The following is a 23181-nucleotide window of genomic DNA, read 5'->3' as shown; positions in this document are numbered from 1 at the left end:
AAACTGAAAATTGTAGCCCTTCGTGTCTAGTTTCCAGAAAGGTAAAGATATCACAATTTGGACATCTGTAGCAAAAGTTATGGCCAAAATACTAAAGCCTATTACTGAAGAGGAAGGCATGTGCGACCGCGGTTGTGTTTGCACGGACCGCACCGGCTTGCGCGGACCGCAGTCGATTTGGTGCGGCCCGCGGTAGCTGAAATCTGAGGGGTACCTATAAATACGAGGTTTTGGGTTTTATTTAATATTTTGACCTAGAGAGCTCAGATTTTGGCGATTTTTTGAAAGTTTTTCAAGAAATTCATCGATGTAAGTGATTTTAACTCAGATTTGGCTAGAATACATGAATCTATCACTGAATTCATCATTTAATTCGTGATTTAGGATGGAATTTGGGATGAAAACTGTGAAACCTTTCAAAAATGTAAAATGATGATTTGAAGGACCAAATGGTATCGGAATTGGATAATTTTGGTATGGTTAGACTCGTGAGAGTATGAGGATTCTGAAAATGTAAATTTTACCCGATTTTGAGACGTGGTCCCGGGGCTCGGGTTTTGCTAATTTCTGGATTTTTGATATTTTTCGAATGTTTTCGCTTGGGCTTTGTTCCCTTAGCATATTGTGACGTATTCGTTCTGATTTTGGATAGATTCGACGCGCGTGGAGGCCAATTCGAGGGGAAAAGGCATCACGAGCTAAAGAATTAGCCAGTTCGAGGTGAGTAATGGTTGTAAATGATGTCTTGAGGGTTTGAAACCCCGGATTGCACATCGTAGTGCTATATTGAGGCAAGATACGCACTGGATGATGAGCGTGGGGTCTTTCACTATTGGGGATTGTGACTTGGTCCATCCCGATTGATGATTTTACCAAATATTTGACTGAAATTCATTTGTTATCATCATGATTTGGGCTGGTTGCCATATTTGGGCTTCGTGCCAACTATTTGAACCCTTCAGGGATTTTTATCACTGTTTCCTCACTGCTTGACTTATTATTTGAACTCAGTCCTGTTGATATCTACTATTTTACAAATTCAGCCACTTTACTCAGATGTGAAACTTAAATGATATTTCTACATCATGTTTTGGGCTGAGAACTACTGTTTTACATAAGGGGCTTGTGATGATTTTTGGACTGAGTGAGGCCGAGGGCCATATGTGAGGATATGTTGAGTGATATGAGGCTGAGGGCCTGAGATACTTTATATGCCACGAGGTGGCTTGAGTGATGTGAGGCCGAGTGCCGAGTGATGATGCCATGAGGTGGCTTGATATAGCGCTTGGGCCGTAAGGGGCCCCTCCGGAGTCTGCACACCCATAGTGAGCGCGGGTACCCATTATTCTGAGTGATTGATGTTATGCCCGAGGGGCTGATATGAGTTATTGTGAGGTAGCCCGAGGGGCTGATACTATTCTGAGAGTGAGCCCGAGGGGCTGATACTGTTCTGAGCGATTGATACTGAGCCCGAGGGGCTGATACTGTGCTGAGAGGCAGCCCGAGGTGCTGATACTATGTTGAGCGATTGATACTGTGCCCGAGGAGCGGATTTCTACTTGTTATTTACCAGTTTTACTTGTTTCAAAAGGAATATCATTTGATTTCTTCACTGATTTACTGCTTTAAGTGATTTTTATTGCTTGATATGGAATTGCTTTGTGCCTTTACGTGTTTTCATACTTTCAGCCATTATTTATAATTATTACTCACTGAGTCGGAGTACTCACATTACTCTCTGCACCGTGTGTGCAGATTTAGGTATAGTAGAGTCTGCACCTGAGCGCTGATTCCGTCTAGGCTAGGCAGTGATTTGGAGTTACGAGGTAGCTGTTGACGTTCGCAGCCCCTTGTCTCTTTTATCCTCTATCATTTATGTTTTCTTCAGACTGTTGTATCGAATTCCATACTATGTAGACCTATAGCAGATTCTGTAGTAGCTCATGACTTGTGACACCCCGGTTTGGGCTGTGTCGGGATGGTTCTTGCGGTTGTTATCGTTAAATTCTGCAATTTATGAGTATTATATTATATGTTATTACTGTTTATGATGATTAACTATTTAAAATAGGTGTTCCATTTTGGTCTGGATGGCCTAGTCTTCACGAGAGGCGCCATCATGACCGGGTTCGAGGAGGTATTCAATGCTAAACCAACTTGGATGTAAACCAACATTATCAAGATGAACTGTCTTGATTTCATAATCTGAAAGTTTTGCTCTTAGTTGAGAAAAGCAATTTCAAATGTCAAACTGCAGGTTGACAATGAACACACATGTAACCATCTTATATATGCATCTATAAGTGGTTTACATGATAGGTGAATGAGCCCATATTCACCTTTTATATATTCCAGAATTCAAGGGTCTTATTCCCAACTTTAGCCAGTATAACCAATTTATTATGAGAACAAGCAGCACAAGAGAATTCTTGAAGAATCTTCTAGTTCTTCAGTATATGCTTATTTGAATTCTCAAATAGCTCATTTAAAAATGGCAAATAAAAACTTCAAGTTTATAATGACATGTGCTATCTCTTAGTAAACTTATGGTTTACTGTGGCATAAACTTTTGCATTAGTAAACTTCTGATTTATTGTGATTGCTTTTGCATTAGTAAACTTCTGGTTTACTCTGATACATGATATAGTACAAAATTGAAGAATAAGGCGGGTAACTTCTCACATACATATTATTTTATCCCCTATGATTGTGGAAACATGAAGATTTTCAATCTTCCAATCATTTGTAGTCTTAATATGATAGTCATTTGTATTAGTAAACTTCAGGTTTACTCCAACATATGTTTTGACCATAATCATATAATATGAATGGCATATTTGTATATAAACTCTTCGAGAGCCTTCATATATTATCCACAATTTAATATTTATCAGACATTACTGGTGTCATGTGTCTTCTAGACAAACAGTTAGCTCTTCAGGAGTTGTTGATATATTTTGTACTATCAAATATTGCTCAGACACTTCTGGTATCATGAGAGAAAATCATAATAAAACATAAAGACAATTCTAAATTTATTAATATAAGAAATTAAGAATTTCAGTATTTTTACCACCAACTTTGTGACAAATATCTCCTTCAAGGAGAAACGCCATTAACATCTGAATATTTTATATCAAAGCGGCAACCACATAATCATTACATCCTTTAGGGAAAGATACATGAGTTGTTATTTCCTTCGGTGAACTCGATAACTAACCATAACATATTAATGTGGTTGTAATACAAAACATTCTACAAGAATGCCTTTTGCCTTAGAATGATATTTAATAAAATTATTCAAGGTATTTTACGTACAACGGGTACATGCGGCAATGATCTTTATGCCACAAAAATAAAATTTATATCCTTTGTTATTCTACCTCTTCAAGAGGTGAGTTGTGGTATTTCTTTATTCACTCTAGGAAATGAAAATGTGCTTCAAAAATAACTTTGAATAGCTTATTATTTTGTTTAAGCACAGAAAGACACAGTTTCATAATATTTTCCTTCTTCAGGAGATAATTTCAATTGTGTTACTTCTTCAGGAGCAAATTTAAAATACGAAATATTGAGTATATATTCCTTCAATCATATTACCTCTTTTGGAGGTGAATTGTAATATATTCACATCAAAAGCGCGTTCATATTTACGAGCTTTATTAATATTGTCACATTTACTTTAGGAATGGATTAATATTTATCAAAAGTTCTCATCCTTCAGGGAACGTAACATAATTATTTGAACGTGAATTAATCACACCAAATTGTGTGACGACTTAGAACCTCTTTTAAGATATTGCTACTTCAGGAGCAAATCGAGGCATGCAAGTAAAGTAGAGAAATTTTCTCTAACTTATCTTCAATTGTAACCGTAGAAAGCCTAAATTATCACTTCTGGTGGTTATAGGCATATACCACTTCTGGTGGTTAACAAAATTTAGTTACAATGCGATATAAACATAACCACTTCTGGTGGTTATATATTTCTTACAAACTCTGCTGGAGTTTAAGTGGATCTAACAATATTATCCACTTCATAATCCTTTATTAAGATAATTAGGATGAAGAAAATAAATACCAAAATAGGTACTGTATACGTAGCATATAACCAAGCAAACAATGATAAAGATATTAAATCAAATATAAGCAAAAGACTCAAGTTACTTTACACAAATTTGGCCACTCCAGACGTAAGTGATATCCACATCTCTACCACCAAGAAGAAAAGCTCACCACCTCAAGGATATAATCTGCCTTATGATGCTCGGAATGAACAAGATCTAACCACGGATGTAAGATCGTCGCCTTACATCAAAGATGAACACTGAAATAGAAATTAAATTTGAAGTAAGTGCTCAAAATGGTAGAGTCTCGTGTTGATAACGTATTATAAAATAAAAACTTTAAAGTAAAGAAATCGAAGACAAGTAGAGAGAGAGAGAGAGATTTATTATTCAACTTCAAATTCATGTACATAATGAACTGAAATCTCCTTTATTTATAGAAGAAAGGAAGTTGCTGTGTAAGCTGCTTGTAATATGCTACTGCAAGCTGTTGTGTAAGCTGCTACTGCAAGCTGCTGTGTAAGCTTCTTGTAAGTTGCTACTGTACCAGATATAGATAATCTTCTGTCGGAGGTAATATTTATCCATCACGGAGTACCGAAATGATAAGCTTCTTCAGGAATCTTATTTACAACGGAGTACTAAATGAACATTTATAATATATATATATATATATAACAAAAAACCATTTTTTGTATAGATAACGTAGTTACGCATATGTAGCGGCTATTTTTGCAAAATATGCAATTATAGTCTTAAAAATGCAAATGTAATTATAAAAAATATAATTAAAATATTTGAGCACTCATATGAACATAAATGATGAATTTAGATGATTAAATCACCATAAAATAATATGAGGTATAGTTTTGAACATTTATGTAATAAAAAATACAGAAATAAATGGATTTAGGGCCTTTAAAAATTGTAGAAAAATTATAAAAATACTTGTGCATGTTTGTAAATGCATGTACAATATTTTGAAAGTATGTATGCATACTTTTAAAATATATGAGGGAAAAATTGGGTATCAACAAACATGATCCAAAGCAATACCAAAACATCAATTCATACTATGGTTGGCATTACATCGAACATTTGCCACAGTTGATCGATTAAGGAAATATGGAATAACAGTAGCAAGTGATTGTGTACTCTGTGGAAAGAGTGTAGAGGAGTCAATGGAACATATGTTGTTTGTGTGTGATTATTCCAGAACAATATGGGCTACACTACCGTAGTGGTTAGAAGAAAAACATCACATTGGTAGCTGGGAAAAGGAGATTGAATGGATAAAAAGAAGAACTGCTAGCAAAGCTAGAGGTAAAATACTAATATTCCTATTCACAATGGTTGTCTACCATGTCTGGACAGAGAGAAATCAAAGAAGGTTCCAAGGAAAGATGTTGGCTTGCACTCAGAGGATTAAAGACATTGTGCTGGAGTTACACATCAAATGGCAGAGTGAAGCAAAGTGGCACAAAGAGCTGGAAAGACTGAAGAATTTTCCTAGTTAAAATGAGTTAAATGTAATTGTAATAGGAAATGTGATATCTGATTAGTCAGAAATTTTTTTTATATAAGGTCTAGCCCTAGAGTCCAGTTGAGCTAGCGGATGTAAATACTTATACTTGGTTAACTAAAATTTCGACAATTTAATCAAAAAAAGTGGTAACCTTAAATATTTGGCCTTTATATAAGTACATGCATACCAAGTAGGGGCGTACAAAGGAAACCGATAAACCGCACCAATCCGATAATCCGAATCAAACCGAAAAAGAAACCCGACTATGGTTTGGTGTTGGAAAAAAAATTGACATAATTGGTTTGGTTTGGTTTGGTTTTAACTAAAGAAAGTCAAACTGAAACCAAACCAACCTGACATTACATATATAGAAATTATATATATATTTAATATATAAATATACTTATTGTGATGTAATTTATAAATATTTCTTAAAAAATTTCATAGTATTATCTTTTAAGGTATTATTTCAAGGTTGGACTTAGAACTTTTGAATGTTCCAATAAGTTTTATAGCCATTAATATTAGTAAATTAAATAATGCTAACAAAAGCCCAAACTAAAATCAAATTAATAGTAATGCTAACAAAAGGCATTCAATTCAATATTATGACAGGGAATGTATTGAATATATATTTTTTGTTTTGCAATAATTTAGATAAAAATGCATAACCTATTTTTATTTTATTTTTAGCGTTTAGTCATGTAATTAATACTCCCTTATTAGTCTACTTATTTTAACATGACTTAGTACTTTAGTTTATATTTATTTTTATTATGGCTTTTTAATTAGCAATATTTATATTACATAATTTATTGTCTTTATTGTTGAGTATTTTAGGATAATGCCATGGACACATCTCATATTTTGTATTATTTTCTTGAAAAATACTTTATAAAGTTGTATCTTACTAGGATTAAAGAAATATTTTGAGCATAAGTTATATATTTTGTTCTACGAAGATTTTACCGGGAAAAAATCCGAGAAAACCCGAAAAACCCGAAAATTCGAGAAAACCCGGGATTGAAAATCCGAGTTTTATTGGTTTGGTTTGGTCTTTAGATTTAATAACCCGACACAATTGATTTGGTTTGATAATTATAAAATCCGAACCAACCCGACCTATGTACACCCCTAATACCAATTGCTTCATGAAGCTTGCATGTGAGAAATGTTCTCATGAACTTCATGGATGTCTAATTTTGCCTCCTTCGTTTGCAGAAAAATTAATTTGAATAATCGTTCATCCAATCGCTTATACTAAAAATAGTCAGAGAATATAAAATGAATATGATTTACGCATAATATATATATATATACATAAACCGACTAGAAAAAATAAATAATGAATCATGGCTATTCACGTAAAGATAGGAAATTCTACCCATATCCCTTCAACCAAGCCCATGATCTATCTGTAGATTGAGGCTTATGGGCTAATAAAGGCTTATTGGAGTTTGTCCATGTTTTGCCACAGCCCAAAGCTTGGTGCAGCTTCAACTTGATCTTATAGTACACCATTATATGCTCCATTAATCAAATTTGCACGATTCAATATTTAGAATTCACTAACTTTTCGTGTTCTCATTTTGTCATTGACATAATCTGCTGTAAGCCTTACTAAACATGATACTAAACATATTATTATTAGGATTGCTTTTGGTGCTTCTGCATACTATTTAACTTATGTATAAAAAATATCCATTTCTTTTAAAAGCACCATCTTTAGGCAAACACCGACAAATAAAGTGGGAGGGGCGTAATAATTTCATACAAGTACCTCTTTTTTCTTTGGAAAAACCATACAAATTAAGAGTGAGAACTGAGAAGATTTATTCCCTAATTTTTGTATTAAAATGTACTGTTAAAAATGGCTAACTAGTAGTTCTATTGAGCATAATTAACATACTTTGCAGGATTAGACACATGAAACACATATTACATACGTACCATAATAGAAAAGAACATCTAAAGTACGAAAACTCAATGACTCAACCCTTAAATGACTCCTTAAAAATATAGAAAAAATCTTAAATGGCTACATGTTATTCAAATTATATTTCTTAGTAACTTGATTACTTGAGATATTGTAGTATTTTTAGGTTAGGAGATTATATTACATTGAGGGGGTTGTGAAGGGGAAAATTGGTGGGGAGACTAATTATTCACAAGAAGCCAAGATATATGAGGATGAATGAAGTAAAAAACGATTAGGTGTTTAGTTTTTGGCCACATGAGTGATGTGCATGAATAATGACCAAATGAAGTACAGAGAGATGTGCAAGCAAATAATGCCACAAACAATTAATACAACTAACTTATTTTCACGATTTGACCCCTCAAATACCTCAAAAATCCAGCTGGGACTTTAATATCAATTGTACTTATATTCCATCAATCATTCTACCTACTTCAACACTTACGTTTACTGAACTTTTGTATCCTTTTATTTCTTTTCTATTAATTACAGGATATTTTTTTCGTTTTCCCTTTAGTGGAGAAATGATATACTATAGTTTTTGGGGAAGTACATGAAGTGAAAACTAGCATATACCCATATATCAAAAGGAAAACGTGTGTTACATTAGCATTTGTAAGTTCTCATCTATTTTTCTCAAAGTCTAAGCTAGCATTTGGCTATAAATTCCAAAATTTCATTAAAAAAAATCTTATTTTGGGTGAAGTTTGGTTTAAAAATGAAAACCCTATTTGGAAATCAAAAATAGATTTTATTTAACCCTTAAGTTCTAAAAACTATCAAAAATACCTAACAAACAAACTTGCTAATCTTGTACCACCTTCACCGATGTCATTCACTGTCATTATCACAATCCATAGTCCTAAATATAAACACGTTTGACACAAAATTATTATTTTTATAATGAACAATTATTGCACTATCCTAAAACCCTAACATGATATTTTAATATCAACTGTTAATAACACAATTATTAACTACTACAATTCGTCAAATTGTAATAATATTACAAGATCAATCATTCCAAACAAAAAAATGATAGTAACTAGCTAGTGGATGTTGGAGATGAAGGAAACTCAGATTTGTCTATGGTGTTTGATAAAGAAAAGGGTTTGAGTTGAGTATAGGGTTTGAGTTGATTTAGGTTGTCTTTAAAAGACAACAACTTTGCCTTGTCTTATTCGCCCCAGTTCTAGATATGGGCTGCTCAACATTGGGCCTCCTCAACTCAGCTCACTTCAGTCTTTTGGGCCTCTTTATCCGTCTGCAATAGAAGAGAATAGAAGGGAATAGAAGAAAGACAACAACTGTAAATTTTATTCTTTGTTTGTTATAGACTAGCCAATATATTAAGAACACATAGGATAGTTAGTTATGCATAGATTAATTTCCTTTTGTATTTATATACAGTTTTTGTACAGTAAAAGATCAGTTGAATATACAGAAAAGGAAATTCTCCAAAATTGTTCTTCTATTTCATCATGGTATCAGAGCAAGTTTGATTTGCTTTAGATTCACACTACATCATTTTCCCTTTCTTTCTTCCTCACTATAATGGCGACTGAAAGTCAGCCCAACGATTTGTTGAGTTCATCTACTCCTGCTACTGGAGTTTCTATAGCTGCAGGATCTGTTGTTTCTGGTGCTGTTGATTCAGCACATCCTTATTACCTCCCTCCTTCAGATTATCCTGGTATGAGCCTTGTTTCTTCTATGTTTGATGGAAGAGGTTATGGAGATGGAGAAGAGCAGTAGTGATAGCTCTGTCTGCTAAGAACAAGCTAGGGTTCATTGATAGAACCCTAGTTGTTCCTGCTGTTGATTCAGGTCTTCAAAGAGCTTGGGCACGTTGCAATGATATGGTTCTTTCTTGGCTTCTCAACTCACTCTCCAAAGAAATAGCAGAAAGTGTGTTGTATTCACAAAGTGCAAAAGACCTTTGGGCTGACCTGGAAGATAGATTTGGTCAAACAAATGGAGCTAAACTCTTTCGGCTGCAAAAGGAGCTAAGTGCTGTGGTGCAAGGAAATTCTAGTGTTACAACTTATTTTACTAAGATGAAGAGCTTATGGGATGAGCTTGATGCTTTTAACACTTTTTCAGCTTGTGTGTATGATTGTGATTATGGAGCTAAAATAAAGAACCATAAAGCTCATCAAGATGAAAGGTTGTTACAATTTCTAATGGGTTTAAATGAGTGCTTCATAGGAGTAAGAAGTAACATTCTGTTATCTTCTCCGCTGCCCACTATTGGACAAGCATACTCCTTAGTGATCCAAGATTAAAAACAGAGGGAGATTCATGCAACTCCTGCTTATCCAGGAGACTGTGCTTCTTTTATTGCTGCTAATCAGCCAGGAGAGGAGAAGAGACACAATGAGCAGAGAAGTCAAAAGGGTATGAATGATTCTAAAAGGGTTTCAACCATTTGTGGCTACTGTAAAAAGCCAGGACATACTATTGACAAGTGTTATAGGATCCATGGTTTTCTAACAGACTTTAAATTTACAAGACAGAAGAAGTTCCAAGGTCCAATACAAGCCAACAATGCTCTTAATGCAGTTGATGAAAATGAACAGGCAATCAGTGTCAGAGAGAAAATCACTCACCCAAGAGAATGTAGCTCAGCTACTCCAGCTCCTTCAGCAAGTTAAGCTTGGACAACAAGTGGCAAGAACTTCCTCCGATGCTTATGCAAATACTAATTGTGCTGGTATACCTTCCTTCTTTAATTCTCCTCCCCGTTTCAATGAAATTAGTAGTCAGCCTTGGATATTAGACAGTGGAGCCTCAGAACATATGATCTAAAACAAGAAACTTTTCTGTGTCCTTAAACCTTTAATCAAGCCTAGAATTATTAACTTGCCAAATTCTCAAAAGGTTCTGGTAACTCACTATGGCTCAGACATTCTGTTTTCTAATCTAATACTTCTAAATGTTCTCTATATCCCATCATTCAAATATAATCTTTTATCTGTTCATAAGTTGTGTAAGCAGTTAAAACATCCACTCTTTTTTACTTCTTCTTCTTATTTTCTGCAGGGCCTTTCACTGAAGAGCCCTCTGGATATTGGTAAGGAGAAGTCAGGACTCTACATCCTTCAATCAAGGCCAACAACAGTCATTCCCAGTATTTTATCCAAGTCTAGAAATAGTTTTCTTTCTAGCAGGAAGCTTAATCTAGGACAATATGTACCTACTTTACATTCCTATTTTAGTTCTATTTCCAATGTAAAAGATAAGCTATGGCAATATAGGTTAGACCATATGCCTTTCAGTAATATGAAAAACATTTATACTATTCCTACTTCTGTTTCATCAAAGTCTTATACTCCTTGTATTGTTTGTCCTATGGCAAGACAATCTAGACTCCCATTTCCCACAAGCAACATTACCTCAAAGCACATCTTTGAATTAATTCATATTGATACATGGAGCCCGTATAATAAACCTGCTTATGATGGCTTTAAGTATTTCCTAACTATTGTGGATGACTATAGTAGAGGTACATGGACCTACTTATTGAGCAACAAATCAAATGCTTTTTCAATATTAAAATCATTCTTGGCTATGGTAGAAAGACTGGTTCATACAAAAGTTAAGGCCATTAGATCAGATAATACCTTTGAGTTAGGAAGTAAGACTGCCCAGTTGGATTTTTTTCTTTCCCAAGGAATTATACATCAGACTACTTGTACTGCTTCTCCACAACAAAATGGAGTTGTGGAGAGAAAACACAAATATTTGTTGGAGACTTCTAGAGCTCTATTCTTTCAGTCTAATTTACCTATTTCTTTTTGGGATGATTGTCTTTTAACAGCAACTTACCTCATTAATAGGTTTCCCTCAAGGGTTCTTCATTTTAAAACACCTTATAAGGTTCTTTTTCATTCTAAACCAGATTACACAAAGTTAAAATGTTTTGGACGTCTATGTTTTGTCTCTACCCCTTCTATCTATAGAACAAAGTTTCAACCTAGGGCAATACCATATGTTTTTTTGGGATATCCACATGGTAAAAGAGGTTACAAAGTTCAGAACCTCAAAACTTTAAAACCTTTTATTTCCAAAGATGTTGTTTTTCATGAGGAAGTTTATCCTTTCTCTTCTAAACTACCTCAACACTCTTCAGATTCTTTTCTATCTCTCTCACCATTACCTAATTCCACCAGTAATGTTCTTGACTCAATCCCAATAGTACAACCCATATCACCAGCTAATGAGAATGCAACTCCCATCTCTCCTACATCCATCTCTCACCCCATATCTCCGTCTACCATACCTTTCTCTCCTATTCCTGCTCCCCCACTCACACCTTCCCAAATTCAGTATTCTCATGTCCCTACTGCCTCCCTTTCTCCTATTCTTACTACCTCACCTTCTACATTTAAACCTATGATAGGCAAGTTTATTAGAAAGTCATCTAGACCCCATAACCCTCCAGTCTATCTCAAAGATTACATTTGCAATGCTATTTAACTCACAGATGTTAGCACTGCTTGTTTTCTCTCACCTATTACACCTCCTAGTTTCCTTTCTCTGGGCTTTCTACCTTAAATCAACATTTACTAAATTCCCTAACTAGTATTCAAGAACCTACCAATTATAGTCAAGCAGCATACCACCTAGGTTGGAAGGAAGCCATGACTAAGGAAATTGAAGCTCTTGAACAGAGTCAAACCTGGAAAGTAGTGGAACTACCCCCTAGTAGGAAAGCACTACCTTGCAAATAGGTGCATAAGGTGAAACAATATTCAGATGGTAGTCTGGAAAGACTAAAGACTCGGCTAGTATAAGAGGTGATATTCAAAGGGAAGGAGTGGATTTTACTGAAACATTTTCACATGTGGTGAAAATGACTACAATTAGATGCATTCTTGCTACAGCTGTGAAGAAAGGTTGGGGAATCTACCAATTAGATTTTAACAACGCCTTTTTACATGGTAATCTTAATGAAGATGTTTATATGAAGTTTCCTATTAGTTTTTCACCACCTTCTTTTACTCAAGTTTGTCGTTTGAAGAAATCACTTTATGGTTTACGTCAAGCTTCTTGTCAGTGGTATGCTAAGTTAATGGAAACTCTAAATTTTAAAGGGTATTCACACTCATTGAATGACTATTCTCTATTTTTTAAGAAGCTGGATTCCTCAATATCCATAGTTGCAGTATACGTGGATGACATTCTACTCACAAGAAATAATGCTGAAGAACTACATGCTTTAAAGATATTCTTAAATCAAGAGTTCAAAATCAAAGACTTAAGGACCTTACATTATTTTTTGGGCATGGAAGTACTACGAGAATCTTCAGGTCTGATCCTGTCCCAGCGTAAATTTGCCCTGGATCTTCTCACTGAGTTTGATGTCTTGCACAAAGCTCCTGTTTCCTCCCCACTTGATCCAACTATCAAACTCTTGGCCAACACAGGTGATCCTCTTCCTGATCTGACCTTGTATTGTCATTTGTTGGGTAAGCTAAACTACTTAACCCATACAAGGCCGACTCTTTCTTTTACGGTGCAACACCTCAGTCAATATATGCAGGATCCCCGACAACCTCACATGCCTGCGACTCTTCGTGTTCTTCGATATTTTCTCAAGGACCCTGGTCTTGGATTGTTTATGTCTTCATCACCCTCTTTTCAATTGCTCGCCTTTTGTGATTCCGACTAGGGTACTTGTCCTGAATCTCGTAAATCTGTTAGTGGCTTTTACATTTCCCTTGGAGGGTCTCCCGTATCCTGGAAGTCCAAGAAACAGACTTCCATCGCCCTCAACTCTACTGAAGCTGAGTATCGCTCGATGAGGCGAGTAGTTGCCGAGCTCACATGGCTTGTGCGTATTTATAAGGGCCTAGATATTCCAATTTCTCTTCCTGTTCCTTTGTACTCCGATAGTCAAGCAGCAATCCACATCGCAAAGAACCCCGTGCTTCATGAGAGAATGAAATATGTGGAAATCGATTGTCACTTTGTTCGTCAATAATTTCTCGCCGGTCTAATTTCTCTGTCCTTTGTTCGATCCTCTTCTCAGTTGGCAAATCTATTCACAAAGTCTCTCACAGGACCGCTTCACCATAGACTTTTGGGCAAGTTGGGTGTTCTTGAGTCCTCTTCCAACTTGAAGAGGGGTGTTGGAGATGAAGGAATCTCAGATTCGTCTATGGTGTTTGATAAAGAAAAGAGTTTGAGTTGAGTATAGGGTTTGATATAATTTAGGTTGTCTGTAAAAGACAACAACTTTGCCTTGTTTTATTCGCCTCAGTTCCAGATATGGGCTGCTCAATATTGGGCCTCCTCAACTCAGCTCACTTCAGTTATTGGGCCTCTTTATCCTTCTGCCCAATATCAAGCCCAATAGAAGAGAATAGAAGGGAATAGAAGAAAGACAACAGCTGTAAAATTTATTCTTTGTTTGTTATAGACTAGCCAATACAATAAGGATACATATGATAGTTAGTTATGCAGAGATTCTTTTCCTTTTGTATTTATACATAGTCCTTGTACAATAAAAGATTAGTTGAATATACAGAAAAGGAAAATTCTCCAAAATTGTTCTTCTATTTCATTAGTGGATTAGTTGGGTCATAATAGATGGTGCGATTTTTTTATAAAATAAAAAAGTTTGGGGTAATTCTTGAAATTGTTAAAAAATTCAAAAGTAATATTTTGAGCCAAAAACGGGTGTAGAGCTAGTTTTGAGATTTGAAAATTTTTGTTTCAAGATATGGATAAAATTTATAAACAAACAAATTTTGCTAAAAAAGATTTTGAAAAAAAAACTTAGCAAAATTTATGGTCAACACAGGTCTTCCTCTGGTTGAAAAATTAACAAGCCATTGGCACACTTCTTTGGGGAGTAAATTTTATGGGTGGTTATTCTGCTTTGTGTTCATTACCCAAAAGTCACTTTTTTTTGTTACTTAAAAGTCATTCAACTTTGTGTTCATTACTTAAAAGTTATTTTTTTCCTTTGTTACACAAAAATTATTTTACCTTGCTCTAATTATCACAAAAATCACCTTGTATAAATTTTATAATACTTTTACTTGAAAAGTCTATTATGCCCTTGACATTATATAAATTCTCCCATTTATGTAATACCTTCTATATTATATACTACATAATATATTTTTACCTAGGTATTTTATCTATAATTAAAATAACTTAATATTATTTTATTTATTATTTTTTATAATATATTTGTACATTTAATTTTTCCTTAATGTTAATTTTCAAGATATATTTATTAAATTTGTCAATAATATTACTTTGAATAAATCTCAAGTCAACATTATTAACCACGCCTAATTAAATATTTGTAGTAATATTTATAAAATCAAAGCTAACAGGTTTTTCAGCCAAGCCATATTCATTAAACCAATCAATAAAATACCCACATTTAGCATACTGACACATCAAATTAACACTTTCACAAAGATAATATTAATAGATAAAGCATTTAAAAACTTAGTATTAAACACAAATATTTTTTTATTTTTAATTTTTTTTACTAACTATAAAAAACTATCATTTGTTAAACAACTATGTTTTTTTATTATTTCAAGTAAATATTTTTGTCGTTTTTATTATTACTTATGTTTGAATATGATTAAACAAATTTAGTGCCATGAAAAATTAAAAACATGAATATATTATAAAAATAATAAATAAAGTTATATAAAGTTATTAATTATAAATTAAATACTTAGATTAAAATATATTATATAATATACAATATAGAAGATATTACATTTTTTTTGGTAACTAAACAATTTTATTTATCAAGTAATATTTACATATTTGATTCTCTTCATAGCTTGATCTGGACATAAGTCCCAAATTCAGCCATCTCTTCCTTTCCCGCTAATCCTATCTATTCATAACTATCTTTTTACATATCTATATGAACAATATGATAGTAGTTTAGCTCTAGTATCCTTCTCTTCAAACGTTGCTTCAAATTTCCTCGACAATGTATTTTCTGTGTTAACAGTCGAGTAATTGTTTCAGCATTCCTCTGTGTTGCCTGAAAGATTCGTGCATTCCTCTCTTGCCACATATAGTATATGCTTCCAGCTAGTGTCATCCTATAAATTTCAGCATTGGAACTTCTGCCCTTACAATATTGTTCAGCCTATTTCAATTCTTGATCCCACATCATCACCTGTCTATGAACCCGCTGCCATTCCAGCATTGCTGCCCATATTTGTATTGAAAATGGACACTTGAAGAATAGGTGATCAATAGTTTCTTCTTCTGTGTGACACAGTGGCCAGGTAGCATCTTCTACGCAGCCCCATCAAATAGACCTTTCAGGTGAAAGTTTTATAAAATATTTTCAAAGTAACTATTGTAATAACTAGAGCCTAGTAAAATGATTTTTGTGTAACAAAAAAAAGTAATTTTTAGATAATTAATACAAAATTAAATGACTTTTATGTAACAAATAAAAGAAAAATGACTTTTGGATAATGAACCCAAAGCTTAATGACCACCATAATATTTATTCCTTGTTTGGATGCAAAAAGAAGTGTCAACACATTATTTGCTAAGGAACTGTTGAGCAAACTCCAAACATTGTACGGTAAGCGTATTACAATACACAATCGAGCAGGGGCAGATCTACCTTATAGGATCGCGGTGGTACGCCACCCGCTTGCTGCGACAAAAATTCTAAATAAATCTGTTGATTTCTATGAAAAATGAGTTATACATAAAAAATGGCACCCCGATTCCAGAAACTCCATGTGGGTGCCATGGTTCGACGTTGGTTTTGAAGTCTCTCATTAACCGTACGTGTCTGGGCCCACTTCCATGCAACAACACTTGTCCGTTTCTTTTGTTTTAAAATCTTTTTCGTACTTGTTAACCCTAGATTTTCTTTATTCTCTACTAGGCCTTGAGTCCTCATCTCTTATTCCTTTTCTTTTCCTCCTCTTTTATTTTAGGAATTTTTACCTCCTATAGCAAAGGTTAACACTTTATTTATTTTAAATAAATACCATTAAAAAAATTATATTCTATAGATACCTTTTAATGTTTATAACAAAATATCTAATTTTGGTTATCTCCTACCCCTAAGCCACTAAATACGAATTCAGTTACACTATTTTCTTTCTCTCTCTAATTTGATACATGCCATTCTCTTCCCCCATTCCCTGAAAATACAACTGAGGGCTCCGCTCTCCGCCACTCTTATGGCTTACGCCGCTACCGCCTGGACTCGCCGGTTCCGCATCCTTCGCTCTATCGGAGCCCTAACTAACTCATAAAGTTTCTCTTTCTGGCAGAAGTGAGTTTTTTGGGAAAAGCTCAGATTTTTTTGCTGCAATAGCAGATTCTTTATTGTGTTGTGAAAAGGGTTCGTGCTGTCTCTGTTCACAAGAGAACAAAGGCACTTGATTGAATACAAAGGGTAAGAAGAACCTTGATTTTCTGTTACAAAGGGCACTTGATTGAATACGAAGGGCCTTTTTGGTGAGATTCAGGGTTTTGCTCAACGACGGATTCGCCGGAAATTAAGGTTATGTTATTGAACAAAGACGACAGAGTTTGGGGCTGAGCAACTTGATTTTCTGTTAATATATTTTAATGTATTTTCAACGTATCACGTTGTATTTACATGTATTTCATTGTATTCATTGTTTTTCCTTTCATTGTAATTCAATGTATCTCGCTGTATTCCATGTATTTTTATTGTATTTACTATTTTTTCTATTTTATTTCAATGTATCCCGTTGTATTCTATGTATTTCATTGTATTCACTGTCTCGTTATATGCCATGAATGTATTCATATGTTTTTTAATTAATATAATTTCTCGGAAGATTGTTATGTTTTTGGGGTATTTTTCGGTTGAGAATCTTTTTTATACAAGGAAATACAATTTTGTGTGTTATAATTGAGTTTGTTGAGTTATATTAGGAGCCTATTGTTAATTGATTCACTTTCCATTAAAAAACAGTGTAATCCCCTATTTCACGCCGTGAATACAGTCGAATACAATAATCTGTCCAGCTGTAATACCATGTTTCACGCCATGAATACAGTCGAATACACTTGAATACAACAACTGATTAGCTGGATTTCCCTGATTCACGCCTATTTTTGCTATTGTATTCATGAATACAGTAGCTTAAATATATCTAATACATCTTATAACAACAGAAAACGTATCTACAATCCGTAATATAGCAAATGATATCTATAGATAGCTAATTACCACTAAAAGATAGTGCTTTATGAAAATTTCTCTATTAAAAATACGACGATATTCATATTCCCCTCAATTCATACGTGTATTTTAAGTTTTTCTTTTTTTTTTTAAAAAAATTTCTTTACATTAACCTATATTGTTTTTCCTATAATTATATTATTTCAAAAGCAATTTCTTTCGATGCATAATTTTAAAATTCTAAGTAATATATAGTTTCTCTTTTTAGTGATATAATATTAGTAATTTATATATTGGAGTATAATTGAACATTATCATTTGTTAATTTTTGAAAAAAAGTCCTGATTAAAAAAAGTTTTAAGTTGATTCTCATAGATCGATAATTTTATAATTTTGGCTTTGAAAATAATTGTGATATAACTCAATAATTAAATTAAAAAAATTAATCCAAGAATAATAATCAATTATTCAAATCAAACAAAAATTATATACTAGTAATTAAGCTACTCTTTAAGAAAGCTTCTACGTGGAGGCGTACTTTCATAAAATAATTTTTTGGTAATTTTATCCTAGAAAATAATAAACCAAATGTAGAAATTGAACTAAAATCAAACTTCTTTGCCTTTTTTAAATAAAAGACCTAATTGGATTAACCAAAAATTAACTGAATCATCCATTCTTCTTATTCGGTTTTGTGGTTATATATATATATATTATGACACCCATAACTTTCAAATCCTGAATCCGACTTTATAATTGAGTACTTAAAAAATAAACCTCACAAAATTAAGCTTTGCCTCGAAGCATTTTGCAAGTGCCCCATGCCGAGGAGAGCCTCAAGAAAATCCCCCCCTCCCCCTCTCCCCACAAAAAAAAAACTGTTAAAATATTAATTGCAGGACTATATATTTAGACATTTTTCTTTATGAAAATAGGCACCACCTTATTTCGTCACAATTCCTGTCTTTGGCATAATCTTCAGACTTCTATGATCTATCCCATTCGGACTGTATTGCGAAGTTATAGCCAACAACAGTCGATGGAATTAAAGAAATTAATTAATCTATCTCCATTCTTCCCCTATCTCAAATTCATTTTATCTTTATTTCAGATTTCTACCACTTAAATATTTGTTTTAATTTTGTTAAACAGCTATACAACTGAAAAAACAGAGCTAAATAGTGTGCATTCCAAACTTCACCTCCAGTTCTAGTTTGCAGAAACCAAATAAATTTTTTTCTTTTTTGGAAAAAAATGCAGACAAATTTATCCTAAGAAGTCTCCTTTTGTTATCCAATTTTACAGACCACACAAAAATAACAATATGGGATCTGCAACTTGAAAAAATTACTTTTTTTTCTTTCTTTAAACTCAACTCATATTATATCATTCATTATGAATTAATAAGTTTTACCTTAGCTGCAAATCGATTACAATTTTTCTTTATTCGAGTTTGGGACCGATAATGTAAGCAAACTCATATATATATATATATGGCTCGTTTAGCTATAAAAAATATCACTTCTTTCCAATTTTTTACTTTTTTTTTTCGAATAAGTGTTTGGCCATGAAAACTCCAAATCCAACTTGAAGTTGAATTCCGAAATTTTTCAAAATTTGAAAAATTCCCCCAAAAAATTATTTTCATATTTTTATGTCAAATCACTCATAAAAACTCAAAAACAACTCTAATATGTATTCATGTCCAAATACAACTTTAATTTTTAGATATTATTTTTAACTTGAAAAAATAATTTATTTTTTTCTGAAATTTTATAATTCTACCCACCAAGTCTCTAGAGACCACAGCCACATTTAAGAAAACTCCAATACCGTATGGGTAATGTGTACTTTTATAATTTTTCTTCAAAGGGTACGTGTACTTCAATGGAGATTCATACAAACACCCAAGATTGTGTCAACATCAATCTGAAGTCGTAGCCACTGACGGACTCCGTTTGTCGTTACGTGCCTCTTTGGCGTTCCCCCGACGCTCCTTAGCTTTTGTCCCTATGGACTCCGTTCCCTCACTCTTTTTGTCTTTTTCCATCCATTTATGGCAATAAACTAACACTTTCAGGGCCAAACTCATAAATACCCCATACTTTAAGTCCTCCCCCCAAAACCATTGCAATTGCTAAATATTAGTATGCGGGTCCCACAACTTACCCCCAAAAAGTTTTTTACCCTTTTAGCCCCTCCAATTTGTCGTCTATCTATTCGAAGCCCTCTATCACCCTCCGTACTTTAGCATCGAACTATTACTCCGTGCTATTTTGCGCCGGAATCCTTATCCTTCACCCCCTCCAATTCTCTCACCTCATCTCCACTGGTCATTTTCTCGCAGATAGTAAGCTACTACCCATTTCTCTCTTCTTGTTGTTTGGCATACATTAATGAGCTGAGGGGAAGAGTTTTTAGAGAGTGGGAGATGAAAATATTATCGAAGTTCTTTTGCTTTTTCATGGAAATGTAATCTGTTTGTTTCTCAAGTTTGGTGTTTTTCAAAATTGGTTTTATTTTTCTTGGTTTTTTGTAATCTGTTTTCTTTTTCCCAACATCAAAAGGAGCAGCTTTTTCTATGGCAAGAAATAATGAAGCTCCTGCCAACGAGTCCAAGAATGAATCTAAGGTAAATATAATTCTTTTCTCTAATGATCAAATTTGTTGTGTTGATTTAAGGGTTTTTTTTTCAAGATTTTGGTTTCTACGTTATGGTTTGAATTTAGCTTGGAGTGATCTTGAGTTGGTTTTGTAATGAAGATTTGGAGGGGTAGGGTTATGTTTATCTTGGAACTTGTATTTTTGAAAGGTTGTACTTGCTAAAATATTGGTTCTTTGCTGCTATATTTGGTCTATCAGTGCTCTGTACCCCATAAATATGCTTGTTTTTATAGGAAAATGAGTGTCCTTTTGTGTAGATTTTCAGTCTGTATACCTTGGTAGTGTGGGTCTGGAGTTGCTCTAATTGTTCTGCTAAAAAATTTCCATTTTGTATAATGGGCCTGAATCATTTTAGCTATTCCTCTTTTAGTATGCTGCAGTGTCATAGTATTTATGCTAAATATCATGATATATGTGCATAATAAATGGATAGCTTTAGTTGGGCACATCATCCTTGAATAGGACATTGTAGTGTTATTTACAATTGTGTTGTAAGTGTTAGATGTAAATTGAGAATATTGTTATACATAGTGCAGGTTATCATCACTTCAAAATCGTACAATTTCTCAACTTTCACCTCTGTTTTCTTATAGAGGGTGGTTCCACTCAATACATGGATCCTAATTTCCAACTTCAAGTTGGCTTACAATCTTCTTCGTCGCCCTGATGGGACTTTCAACCGTCACTTGGCAGAGTTCCTTGACCGTAAGGTCCCAGCCAATGCAAATCCAGTTGATGGAGTTTTCTCTTTTGATGTTGTCATTGATCGTGAAATAGGCCTACTCAGCCGTGTCTATCGTCCATCTTTTGAAGATGGAGCTTCGCCGAGCATAATTGAACTTGAAAAGCCTGTGACTGCTGATGTTGTACCCGTCATAATTTTCTTCCATGGTGGAAGTTTCGCACACTCTTCTTTCAATAGTGCTATCTATGACACGCTATGTCGACGCCTTGTTGGTAATTGCAAAGCAGTTGTTGTGTCAGTTAACTACAGGCGAGCACCCGAAAATCGTTATCCTTGTGCTTATGATGATGGATGGACTGCTCTTGAGTGGGTTAATTCAAGGCAATGGTTGCAGAGCAGAAAAGACTCGAAGGTTCACATATACTTAGCTGGAGATAGCTCTGGTGGTAATATTGTTCATAATGTGGCTTTCAGGGCAGTAGAATCCGACGTACAAGTGTTGGGAAATATACTGCTAAACCCTATGTTTGGCGGACAAGAGAGAACTGAATCGGAGAAGCGGTTAGATGGCAAATATTTCGTCACACTTCAAGACCGAGACTGGTATTGGAGAGCTTATCTTCCTGAAGGTTCAGACCGGGACCATCCTGCATGCAACCCGTTTGGTCCAAATGGTATAAACCTCAATGGAGTTAAGTTCCCTAAGAATCTTGTTGTTGTAGCAGGGTTGGATCTTGTTCAGGATTGGCAGTTGGCCTATGCAGATGGGCTCAAGAAGGCTGGACAAAATGTTAAACTGATATATTTGGAGAAGGCAACAATAGGGTTCTACTTGTTGCCAAATAATGAACACTTCTATACTGTCATGGACGAAATAAGTAACTTTGTGAATTCTGACTCTTAGTAGATTTAACCTTGATAAAAGTAGGATGCTTGAAGACGCTTGATGTTTTGTTGAAGTTAGTACCTAGCCTGTCAACCGTTTGAAAGATCGTATAGCATTAGCAATTAAAGGTCATGCTATTGCTTGGATTCTGCTCCAGTGGCTGGGTTGGTTGTTGGAAGCAGAAAAACCTCAATCATGTAGCTGGATCTGTGCTATATTTATTCCAGGTACCAAAAGTGTCTGGATATTGTTTGTATATTCTAATAGATGCGCCAGTGGTTATGGTCATCTTGTCTTCGGCTAGCAGATATGCTGATTTACAGTTTAACATTTCCCACGTTAGCCTCCGTAGTAGAGGGGGTAAGTCTTGCTAATGTTATATAGGAGATCATACTACTCTGCTTCATGGATGAACATCTTAAATCATGAAGTTGTATAATAACTGGAATTATATAGAACTATGTTTGCTTTCTTACACGCGTTATCATGGTCTGTGTTCGTATCACCCCTTGGTTTATTTTCTTTTCTAATTTTCCTTTGTCACTTCCTTGACCTTGAACATGTACATCCTTAGAACACTTCCTCCCCTTAGAAGATGTGTTTTTAGGTACTGTTTCTTTTCTTCAGGATGCACAATATGAACATATCCAACATGTGTAATTCAACATATCTCACTGTTATAGTCGGAATGGTTTCTAAACAGGGGCGGATTTAGGGGGGTGGAACCCTCTTCGCCGAAAAATTACACCATGTATATAAGGCAAAATCTGTTTTTTACCGCTATATCTTATGTTTTGAATCCCCTTAACACAGGCCAAAAGCATAACTCAATGGTCTAGGGTGTTCAAAACCTTCTTGCGGTCACTAGTTCAATTCCCACTAGCCACAATCTCTACTAATTTTTTTAACTTTTTTGTTTGAACTCCCTTAGCGGAAATTCTGCATCCGCCAGTGTTTCTAGGTATTTATAGTTCTCTTGCACATGGAATATCCAATGAGGTCTTTCTATATTTTGCAATAATGAAATTTGGCATTGTTGGAGGTGGTAAAAATAGCAGTACACATGAGGTGATTTTCTGTTGACTAGTAGCCAGCTTGAAAGTGTTACGGTGGAAGGTAGTAGGTATCTCGTGAAATAATTGAAGTTTCGGTAAGCTGGCTCGGACACTATTGCTATAAAAGGAAAGGCTTAAATGCAG

General features: G+C 34.4%; 1 protein-coding gene across 3 annotated transcripts; it reads left to right on the top strand.

Moving 5' to 3' along the window:
- Positions 1–19948: 19948 nt before the first annotated feature.
- Positions 19949–22472, top strand: LOC107776835 (gibberellin receptor GID1C). Of its 3 annotated transcripts, none has more exons than XM_016596772.2 (3): positions 19949–20097; positions 20315–20379; positions 21005–22472. In XM_016596772.2, exons 2-3 carry the CDS (start codon positions 20329–20331, stop codon positions 21998–22000), a joined length of 1047 nt encoding a protein of 348 aa, XP_016452258.1. In that variant the 5' UTR covers positions 19949–20097; positions 20315–20328; the 3' UTR covers positions 22001–22472. The 3 variants fall into 3 exon arrangements, 2 of the variants coding, with proteins under 2 accessions (XP_016452258.1, XP_016452257.1); XM_016596771.2 differs by having other exon boundaries at positions 19992–20219; XR_001646053.2 differs by lacking the exon at positions 19949–20097 and having other exon boundaries at positions 20242–20379; positions 20948–21085.
- Positions 22473–23181: the final 709 nt, after the last annotated feature.

The sequence above is a fragment of the Nicotiana tabacum genome, chromosome 7 (assembly GCF_000715075.1).
Source record: "Nicotiana tabacum cultivar K326 chromosome 7, ASM71507v2, whole genome shotgun sequence".
Taxonomy (NCBI): domain Eukaryota; kingdom Viridiplantae; phylum Streptophyta; class Magnoliopsida; order Solanales; family Solanaceae; genus Nicotiana; species Nicotiana tabacum.
Note: the sequence above shows the minus strand (reverse complement) of the source record. Positions and strands in the feature narration are given on the sequence as shown.

Coding starts and splice junctions, on each gene's coding strand:
- LOC107776835 (XM_016596772.2), top strand. CDS start 20,329: ATGGCAAGAAATAATGAAGCTCCTGCCAACGAGTCCAAGAATGAATCT. Junction 20,380..21,004: donor AGTCCAAGAATGAATCTAAG/GTAAATATAATT, acceptor GTTTTCTTATAG/AGGGTGGTTCCACTCAATAC.